The following is a 10,694-nucleotide window of genomic DNA, read 5'->3' as shown; positions in this document are numbered from 1 at the left end:
GCTGGCGGCTGCGCTGGTTCCTCTCCGTCGCGGGCGTGCGACGGTGGTGCGGTTCGGCCGTTGGCGGTCCGGTGACCTGGTGGTGGTGGCCGGCGGTGCGCTTGGTGGTGGTGCTTTCATTTGGCGGTTCTGTATGCGGGGAGGCAGAGGAGCGGCTTGGTCAAGGGCGGCGACGTCGACGGCGTGCCGGTTGCTGCGCGAAGGCATGAACTTTATGGGCCTCAGAGATCCCGGCCGGGCCTGTGCGGCCACGGGCCTGGTATGTTCCTGCGATTGCGTCTGGTCAGCTACCGTCTTCGACGGTGGAGGTGGGGCCCACCCGCATGCCGAAGGTGCTACTGCCCTAGTCCCGACTCCTCTTCTTCTTTGTCCGGATCATGCTTCACGGTACCGTGGTGAGACGGCGTGGGAAGCTTCGTGTGCGGGTTGGCGCATGGTGAGGGTCTGTTTGGTGGCGAGCTCTGGAGTGCCTGAGGTGGAGGTTGGGATCGGGAGAAATCCCTGTTGGCTTGGCCGACACCGACGCGGTTGCGCCTGTGGGTACCGCCGGACCTTCCTGGAGGGCGTCGGGGCTACCCTTCCTCTCTCCTCACAGCGTACCGGGGGAAACCCTTGGCAGCAGCATCGTCATCGTCGCGTCCCTTCTTGGAGGTGCTGATTGGTACCGGTGCTTCGGCGGCTCGGAGCTTGGTGGGCGATCTCCGGTGGGTGCAGCGGCCAGGAGGCTTCTTCTTCGTTTTTTGTCGAGCCGCCGTTGTTGGCATCTGTTTCTCTTGCATTTTCTCTTCTTTTTTTTTGAGTGTGACTGTGTTGCTTTCGCCCCAGCATTTATCGTTGATTGTATCGGTTGGTTGCTTTGTATACAAAGCGGGGGAAAACCTTTTTTCGACAACTACAAAACATAGTATTTTAAACAATCAAACTACAGTACTACACTACCGAATACAAAAGTCGTGAAACTTCAGTATATATTAATGAAATCGTGATGGACGTCTTGCTATTGACGAGAACATCTAACTAGACATTTTAAAAGATATTTAACTTCTATAACTGCTCCCACTAGTTGGATTAATATCTTCTATATGTCTTAATTATTGGTCTGCGACTTCTCAAGCTTGCGCACTTTTTTCTTCCTCTATTCTAAAGAAATATACGTTGCGTTAGATCTAATTTCATCTTTAGTTTCATCTCTGGCCTCTATTCTAACAACGAGTGCACGGGTATATATCCGATTTCGTGCTATCAATAGATTGATGTATTCCTTTCTCAATACCAAAACTTGCATTCACCCTACACACAAATTTAAGTATAAGCAAAGGTGACTAAAGAAAATGCGTCGAATCCGGCAGCACAACCGAAGCAAAAGAAGCACATGGACAACGAGGTGAGTGAGAGAAAATGGAGGAGGCAGCTATGGCGGGGGTATGGGCCGGGGCGGCAGGAGGGGGAGGAGAAAAGAAAAAGGGACAACTGTGTCCCTGACAGGCGGGCCAACGGAGGACAAGGGGATGCGTCGCGTATGTCCGCGCGTGTCCGTTTCGACGCAAACACAACCCAAATTTAGGCTAGGAGTGAGGCGAAAGCGAACACAAGCAGAAGTTTTGTCCGTTGGTCCCATGAGTTGGGCCACGCTTTGTGTCCATTTAGCCTAAACAGACGCAGGCAGACCGTTTGTAATCCGAGACCCACCGACCACACACAGACCAAAGGACAAGTGAGGTGGTGCTATGCAATGCACACGACCGGTCAATGCGGCTGCGCCCTTATCTACTCCGCCATTACGACTGGCATCGTGGCTTGGTTGGTTTGTCCCGGCACCGGCAGGATCCAGGTCTGCTAGCGACCTCTGCCGTCAACTGAAGTGAAATTCGTCAGCAATAATGCCACGCCAGGAAACGGCGGCGAGGCCAACGATGCTTGCTGTCGCGGCTAGCTGGGCGGCGCCGGTCGGCCGAGATGGCAGTCGCCGGCCACGCACCAGCTAGTTTTTCGCTCCTTGATTCGCACGGTCAATGCGATCAATTAGATCCTGTCCGCAGTGTACATCCCCGGGAGTCGTGTAGATTAATTTTAGGATAGCGGCGTGGGCGAGGTCCTGTCCCGGCGAGTCAGGACACTCCGCCTTCTCCTCCTCCGGCGAGTCAGGGCACTCCGCCTCCTGCACCGCCTCCTTCTCCGGAGAGTGACGATCAGGACACTCAGCCCCCTTCTCTGGTGCGTGGCGGCACTCCGCCTCCTTCTCCGCCTGCGCCGGCGCGCCCGAGCAGTCAGCTGCCTCCTCCTTCTCCGCCTCGCCAGCAAGGGCGGAATAGACCCGCCGCCACCCCGGCTGCTCCGGCGTATCGTAGTCCTTCTCCGCCTCGTAAGCAAACACGAAATAAGACAGCCGCAGCCGCTCCGTCTGCTCCGGCGTCTAGCAGTACAGCCAGAGTCGGGAGGCAATACAGATACGGTCCATCTCTCAAGCCTCTAGAGAAGTTACCGTACGAGAGGACCGAGGAGGAAAACGCGAAGATCGTGCAGACCGAAGTGAAGGACTTCTTTGAACGGTTGAAAGCAAAGAGACATCCACGTCCGGAGGAGAATGTAGATCCGGTGAAAGCAAAGCGCACTATCGATGCCCTGAGGAAACCACCAAAGTCTCCGCCGAAAACCAACTATGAGCGCATTACTGAAAAGACATATCTCGAAGCTAACCGGTCGGGAAGTACTGTGAGTGATCAAAGGTTAAAAGAACGAGCAACTGCCCCCCGCTCAATCGTCGCTAATGCTCCAGGGACGGTGCCCGGTTATAACAATCTTGGAGATTACCTGCCTGACGATGTACATTTTGATTTCTTGGAGGTGGACGAACACAGATACGAGTACGGAAAGCCTCTCGTCAAAAATGAAAAATCTCTAACAACGATGATGCGAAGATTCCATAATTGGTACATGAAAACCTGCAGATAGTCTGGGGGGATGAGTACTTTGTATCTGAGAATTAAAGAGGAGCACGACCTCGTTGGAACTGATCTGTTGTCTGTTCCATCTGAGGACTTCTTCGAGTTCTTCAATCAAAAGCCCTCGATAAATTAACGGTCTTTTGCTACTGTCTGTAAGCACTATTTCTGTCATTAAGTCTTTATATATAGCTCGGCTCTTTCATTGCATGTATTTATAATTAATTATCCTCACTATATTATACAGATTGAAGATCGTCGAGTGCAAAAAACAAGAAATGTATGATATTGGGTTCATTAACACAAATATCATAGATGAATTTCAGGTTAAAAAGAAGGCCGCAGGGGCCGAGGCCAACTTGCTACAATCGTTGTTCAAAAATCAAAACAAAGATTTAATACTCTTTCCTTACAACTTCAAGTGAGTGTTACTGTCGTGTGCATATTCGGTTTCCCTTATTACTCGAGCGAGGTTATAGTAATGTAATTGATGAGTTATGCATGCGTGCGCAGCTTCCACTATGTTCTTCTGGAGATTAAGCTTGAGCGGGGACTAGTAACCATCTTAGACTCGAGACGAAAAGATCCCGAAACCTATGCGGACATGACTAAATTGCTCAACAAGTAAGTTCAATCGATCATTATCGCACCATATCGGCAACTTTTTGTTCATTTTCAGATATCTCAAGTAATAATAATTATTTTCTTTGTCTTGCAGGGTTTGAAAACAGTCCCGCAGAAGCTCCGGGACTGCCGAAGGAGCTGCGATATACATACCCGAAAGTAAGTACTACTAGCTAGCTAGTTGCGCGCATCTCCCGTTGATTCTATAGCTATACTTTCATCAATGCCATTTATAATGCTTTATTATCAGTTTGATTGACCTCTATTTCTCGTAAAGTGCTTGTGGCAGGAAGAAGGGAATAATTTATGTGGATATTACGTGTGCGAGTTCATCTACAACGCGACTTTGAAAAATAAGCGGGACTACTCTAAAAGACAATATGAAGTGCGTAAGCAATAATATTCACAATTTCATTTTATTACACCATCATTTCTGTTGAGTTTCATTTATATATGTATTAACCCCCTTATTCAAATTAGACGTGGCAGATGCGGAATGAACTCCTAGAACAAGATCGCATGAAAGCAATTCAAAAGGAATTGGCGGGATTCTTTCTTGACCACGTCATCAATAAAGCCGGAGAATACCATGTGGAAGTTGATTTCAAATGCTAGGGGATTGTAAAAGATCTTACATATTGTATATGTATGTAGCCAGCAGAGTCGGATAGATAATACGAAAACTTGTTGTTCGTCCAATCTCTCAGAGAAGGAGAGGTCGATCGATCACTTCTCTCGGTATGCATGACGAACTTCTGTACTTAATGGTTCCCTTCATTTTCTTACTAGCTAGCGTGTCGAGGGCCTCTCTATGTACAGTACGTAGCGTCGACCAAGCACAGACATAAGAGATGACACTTTTCTCTATTAATTAGCTAGCTAACACAATATATGAAACACCTAAATTAACCCCCCAAACCCCACAGCCCCCCCTTCAGAAAAAAAACCCAGCCACTGAAATGCTGACGCGTGGATGCCTTTTGGTCCCGGTTGGTGCCACCAACCGGGACCAAAGGCCCTCCTGCATGGGCTCGGCGCACCGGCCACGTGGAGGCCCATCTGTCCCGGTTCGTGTTAGAACCGGGACTAAAGGTATAGGGCATTAGTAACGACCCTTTAGTCCCGGTTCAAGAACCGGGACAAAAGGCCCTCACCAACCGGGACTAATAGAGGTTTTTCTACTAGTGTGATTAAAGGACTGTTTGGATTGTGACTATGTTTTCCTAAACTATAAACCCTAAATCGAGTCCTCCTTGAGAGTATGTCCTAATTATAGTTAATCATAAACACTGAACTGACTTAGAAAAGTTTACCTCACAACTAAAGGAGGACAAAAGAAAGTAGCCTATAATATATACTCTCTCTATAACGAAATATAAGTTATGTTTTAGGCATAGTTGGCTAAAAAAATGACCCAATTTTGTTGCAGAGGGAGTAGTATTTTTATTGTGATCTTAGCCCTAAAGGATGTGTATAACTGATGCCTAACTACTTCATCCAAAAGTTTAAGCTCATGGAGAAATGTAGACAGTGCATTCATAATTCATCACCTGTATTTAGAAAATTCTAGGTTGGCGTCCTAAACATGTATTGGGAGCCCGTTTTTGGTGATGTGAACAACAAGGTGTTGGAGAGGCACAAATGTGTGAAGCTAGCTACACCAAATATATTTCTTAAAGCACATAATAGGACATGAGGATTGGAGGTCTCATGCCATATTGCATCTTACAGGAAATTTTAAAAACTAGAATCTCTAATAGAAATTATTTAGTTGCGTCACACGAGAAAAGAAAAACAAATCCATAGAGAGTTACTACAAAAGCATACTCCCTCCCTACTCTATTATCAAAAACGATCTAACATTATGGGAAGGAGGGAGTAGTATTTCAAGCAATCAAACTAGAGTACCGCACTACTGAATACAAAAATTGTGAAACTTCATATTAAAGAAATCATGATGGACGACTTGCTATTGAACGTTGCCTCGCATAGAAAGAGAATTTTGTTTTTTAGTTTGACAAACCAAATATTTAGATCTATGTAAAAAGATAAAAACAAGTAGAATCCTTCAAAATTTGTATACAAAATTCCCAAAAATTATGTTTTTGTAGTTTTTTTTTTAACCAGATAGGCTACAATAAAAACCAATGTTTGTAAACATTATGGTATATTTTAGTTTTCAGGACAGTGGAGCAATCATGTTTTTTTAGAGTTAGTAAGAGTGTCATGTTTTTTTTTAGAATTAAGAGCATCTCTATCCAGATTCTCAGATTGGCGTCTCTCTGTGGAGTTAAAACCAAACAAAGCCTCAAACCTAGTTCTTCTAAAAAAATATAAGGAATTGATTCTCAAAAGGTTCCCTTTTCATAAAAAATGAGAGAGCCATACAACCTCTCCTCAAATCCCAAGGTAGCCCTTCCTATTGGAAAAATGAAAAGAACTGCCGACGCGGTGGCTGATTGACCTTTCGCCGCTATAAATAGTACCGACGCCTCACCCAAAACCTATCACTTCCCTCCCCCGACGCCCATTTTCCCAATATTAACCACCCGAAATCACCAAGGCCTTCCCCATTTGCTACCATTATCACCCGACAGTACTGCCGACGTTGATTCACCGTCTTCTTTGCCCGAATCTCATCCATCACAATGGTGAGGCTGCTCCACACACTGCTATCTCTAGTCATGCCAACACCGCCCGCCGATCGTTGTGCGGGTAGCCGCAGACGAGATGAGGGGGGGGGGGGGGAGCAGCCCCACGTCGACATGAAATCATACTAGGAGGAGGAGGAGGAGGGGGAGGAAGAGGTGGGGAGCCAAACACCGACACAACAATGAACGACGGCGGCGTAGTGGTCCCCCTCCAACCATGGGTGCATGATGAGTACACCGTTGCTGACAGCGTAGCTCGTTGGTGAGCAAGTCGACATTGCGGGCGCCGTGGCCATCATTGTCGTCCCGTGGGCGGTAGCGGAGCAACCCACCGCTGAGGCCCAAGTCGTAGCCAAGTGTCGGGTATCGCCACCGCCGCTTATTGTTGTGAATCTCGACACTGACGATGACGATAGTGAGAGGCGACCGAAGATGCGTAGGGGCACACACGAAGGTGAGGCTACAGTCTCAGGCGGTCCATCGGTTATAAACCTAGGTTGTAACCCTGACTATTGTTTCTTTTGGCGTAAATGTACCTTGTCTTAGGTTTAATTTATGTCTAAAATCAATTGTTATCAACTTTTATTATGAGCTATGACATTGTGTTACGAACTACTATGTATAAGTATGCACTCTATGGTTTTAATCTAGTTTGAAATTTGAGTTCCGGATGAGATGGTTGTGCATAATTTGAATTTGAGGAGATAAATTTGAGGGTTCGGTTGGCTCCTCATCATTTTTAGCACGTCGTTTTTTAGATGAACTCGTTGTATTTGAGAAGTTAAGCTTCAAGAACAAATTTGAGGGGCAATATTTTGATGGTTGGATTAGAATTGATCTAACTAATCATGTGATTTAGACGAGTCGCTTAAGCCGAGGGGCACAAACCACACAGGGTAAATTTGACAAATTTAACCTGTGGACGAAATCAAATCACAGAATGAACTGTCCGTAAAACTATTTCACGCGGTTGACCTTTTTGTGTAACGTCCGACACGAAGGCGCCACACTACACTGTGCAACGCCTCACAGATAGACGCTACACGCTTGGTCAGCGTTGCACCCCAGACTACCTAAAAATTGCTAAGTCAATGTGCAGAGCCTAAAAGCTAGGCGCTGCACTAGTGGTTGCACTACAAAATGAAGCAACCACTAGTGCAACGTCTAGAAGCTAGGCGCTACACTATATAGTGTGGCGCCTAGCTCTCAAGCGCTGCACACTGACTTGGTAATTTTCAGATCACACGGGTGCGACGCTGGCCAGACGTGTAGCGCCTATCAATTAGGCGTTGCACAGTGTAATGTGGCGCCTTCGTGTCGGGCGTCACACAAAAATGTCAGCCACGTGAAATAGTTTCACGGGCAGTTTATTCTGTGATTTGATTTCGTTCATAGGTCAAATTTGTAAATTTTGCCACCACACAGACCAAACGACAAGTGAGGTGGTGCTATGCAATGCCCGACCGGTCGATGAGCCTGCACCCTTATCCACTCTGCGCCATTACGACTGGCCATCGTGGCTTGGTTGGTTTGTCCCGGCACCGGCAGGATCCAGGTCTGCTAGCGACCTCTGCCGTCAACTGAAATGAAATTCGACAGCAATAACGCCACGCCAGGAAACGGCGGCGAGGCCAACGATGCTTGCTGTCGCGGCTAGCTGGGCGGCGCCGGTCGGCCGAGATGGCAGTCGCCGGCCACGCGCCAGCTAGTTTTTCAGTCCGTCCGACCCGAGGTCGGTCGCTCCTTGATTCGCACGGTCAATGCGATCAATTAGCTCCTTTCGGCAGTGTACTTCCCCCGGAGTAGTGTAGATTATTTTAGGATCGCCCCGGTCCTGTCCCGGCGCGGGCGAGGTCCCCGAGCTTTGTATAAATGCGGGCCGGCCGGCGCCATAACTTCCTCAGCTCCTCCGCATCGCCTAGCTCTCCTCTCTGGCAAGCTAGCGAGCTAGCCCCGCGGGCGTGCCGAGCGTCCATCAAGAAGATAGACGTGCGGCACGGGCGCGGTGACCGGCCGGTTGGGATAGCCGACGATGCTGCAGGCGGCCAGGTACCTGCTGGGCTCCCCGGGCGCCAGCGGGTTCGGCTCCAAGTCCACCGCCGAGGAGGTCACGGCCGCCTGCCCGGACCTCGGCTCGCTCACCGCCATCATCACCGGCGCCACGTCGGGGATCGGGGCGGAGACGGCGCGGGTGCTGGCCAAGCGCGGGGCGAGGGTGGTCATCCCGGCGCGGAGCGTCAAGGCGGCCGAGGACATGCGCGCGCGCATCCTGGCCGAGTGCCCCGGCGCCGACGTCCTCGTGCTGCACCTCGACCTCAGCTCGCTCGCCTCTGTGCGCGCCTTCGCCAGTCGCTTCCTCTCCCTCGGCCTGCCGCTCCACCTCCTCATCAACAACGCCGGCAAGTTCTCGCACGGCCAGCTCGCGCTGTCCGAGGACGGCGTCGAGATGACCTTCGCCACCAACTACCTTGGCCATTTCCTGCTGACGAAGCTGCTGCTGGGGAGGATGGTGGAGACGGCGGCCGCCACGGGCGTGCAGGGAAGGATCGTGAACGTGTCGTCCAGCGTGCACGGCTGGTTCTCCGGCGACTGGGCCGACTACCTCCAGCTCGTCACCCGCCGCAAGATGTAAGCATCGCATCTTTCATCCCTGCTTCACCTAACGCTCATTGTTTGGCCATTGTTTAGCCGCCGCTGCTCCTGTTTGTAATTAACCTTGGCATGTGCATGTGCACGTACGTGCGTCCAGACCCTACGACGCGACGCAGGCCTACGCGGTGTCCAAGCTCGCCAATGTGCTGCACACCAAGGAGCTCGCCGCCCGCCTCCAGGAGATGGGCGCGGACGTGACGGTGAACTGCGTGCACCCGGGCATCGTCAGGACACGCCTCAACCGCGACCGCGAGGGCCTCGTCACAGATCTCGTCTTCGTGCTGCTCTCCAAGCTGCTCAAGACCATCCCACAGGTGACGATTAATCTACGGTGCCGCCCACCTCATCTCCCTCTAATTAATCCCGGCCCTAGCTAGCTCTATGTGTCGGGCGGGGCCCGAGCCATGCATACGTCCCTGTTCTGCGCCTAGCCCCGCCTGCCGGCGCCGCGCCGCGCCGGAGGGCAAGGCTTTGCCTGCTTTTTCGCAGTTAATGCCCCGCCGCTTCTTACTGACGCACCCTATGGCGTGCAGGCTGCGGCGACCACGTGCTACGCGGCGGTGCACCCGAGGCTGGCCGGCGTGTCCGGCCGCTACTTGGCCGACTGCAACGAGGCGCTGCCGTCGCCGGCCGCCGCAAGCCGCCGCGAGGCCGCGCGGCTCTGGCAGGCGTCGGAGGACATGATCTGCGCCTCAAGCAGTCAACCGGACAGGAAGATCTGCGCCTCAAGCAGTCAACCGGACAGGAACATCTGATGAGTATCCGACTAGTTGGTGTCCATCAACCGTGTAAACATATTCCTCGCTCGGTTCGTTCTGCATCAAGCCAGGGTGTCACATGCATATATACATATTTTAGTAGTAGCAGTAGCCAATTAGTGATCGTGTTTCTGTCAGATCCATGTGTATTATACCATATACTAGTAGACTAGAGGTTGATTGACTTGGTGGTCGGTGTAGACTGTACTACTCCTGTATTTTGTCAGTGAGATTCCGATGTGCATATATGTCCTGTAGCAGCCTGCGCTGTTGGTGTCAGGGAAGTGAGAGAGCCACAGTGCCGCGCGCATGCACGCACGCACGCTCTGGAAGTAGTACGAGATGGCGATGGTGCTGTGCGTGCATGCATGGGCGAACAGAACGGAGCGCCCGAACAGAACCGGGCGGTCCATATGCGCCCGATGCTTTGGACACGGGAGGGGCTACGCTCGTACGCATCGACGGCCGCATGATTGCGCTCGTGGGCTTTCTCCCTTGGCTCGGCTGCTTCCCTGTCTTCGGATGATTGTTGACGGAAATTTATGGTCCTCTTTGATTCGCAGGACCGTGAAAACACATTTAGAGAAGAACGCAGAATTGGAATTTCATGTCCATTTGGTTTCTATATAATTTATGTTAGTTTAATTGCATTACAGGAAAACAAGCGAATTTTTGCAAGAGGTTTCGGGTACATGTTAGATTTTGTATGAAATGTAGTACAAATGAATTCTAAGAACAAAATCATACGGGATTCAAGCCGACGAATCAAATGGCCAACATAATTTTTTTACCAAGGATTATAATCCTCCTAAATTCCTATGGAAACCCGTTGAATCGAAGGAAGCCTAAGAATTTCAAGGCAGCTGCGGGAGGGATATATATTGGCCATGATAAGAGCTTAAACAATTGGATAGTAAAAATCATCGGTGTGAAAAGAGCTGGAAGGAGGAATTTCAGCCTTTGTGTACAAAAGTTAGATGGTGGACAATTTGGATCGTGGTTTGACTCCTCTTTTTCTTACACAAATATTACGTCTCCAATGGCCCAATATTTACACAATGAAGGCA

The 10,694-nt window shown here is 50.0% G+C and overlaps 1 protein-coding gene across 1 annotated transcript; it reads left to right on the top strand.

Moving 5' to 3' along the window:
- Positions 1 to 7,739: 7,739 nt before the first annotated feature.
- Positions 7,740 to 9,873, top strand: LOC123089603 (short-chain dehydrogenase TIC 32 B, chloroplastic). The gene is made up of 3 exons (XM_044511236.1): positions 7,740 to 8,845; positions 8,967 to 9,183; positions 9,403 to 9,873. The coding sequence occupies exons 1-3, from the start codon at positions 8,250 to 8,252 to the stop codon at positions 9,622 to 9,624; spliced, it is 1,035 nt and encodes a 344-aa protein (XP_044367171.1). The 5' UTR covers positions 7,740 to 8,249; the 3' UTR covers positions 9,625 to 9,873.
- Positions 9,874 to 10,694: the final 821 nt, after the last annotated feature.

Source organism: Triticum aestivum, chromosome 4B (genome assembly GCF_018294505.1).
Source record: "Triticum aestivum cultivar Chinese Spring chromosome 4B, IWGSC CS RefSeq v2.1, whole genome shotgun sequence".
Taxonomy (NCBI): Eukaryota; Viridiplantae; Streptophyta; class Magnoliopsida; order Poales; family Poaceae; genus Triticum; species Triticum aestivum.
Note: the sequence above shows the minus strand (reverse complement) of the source record. Positions and strands in the feature narration are given on the sequence as shown.

Bases quoted from the DNA above. Each gene is read 5' to 3' on its own strand.
- LOC123089603 (XM_044511236.1), top strand. From the start codon at position 8,250: ATGCTGCAGGCGGCCAGGTACCTGCTGGGCTCCCCGGGCGCCAGCGGG. The intron at 8,846-8,966 runs GTAAGCATCGCA...ACGTGCGTCCAG, and splicing joins CTCGTCACCCGCCGCAAGAT to ACCCTACGACGCGACGCAGG. The intron at 9,184-9,402 runs GTGACGATTAAT...TATGGCGTGCAG, and splicing joins TGCTCAAGACCATCCCACAG to GCTGCGGCGACCACGTGCTA.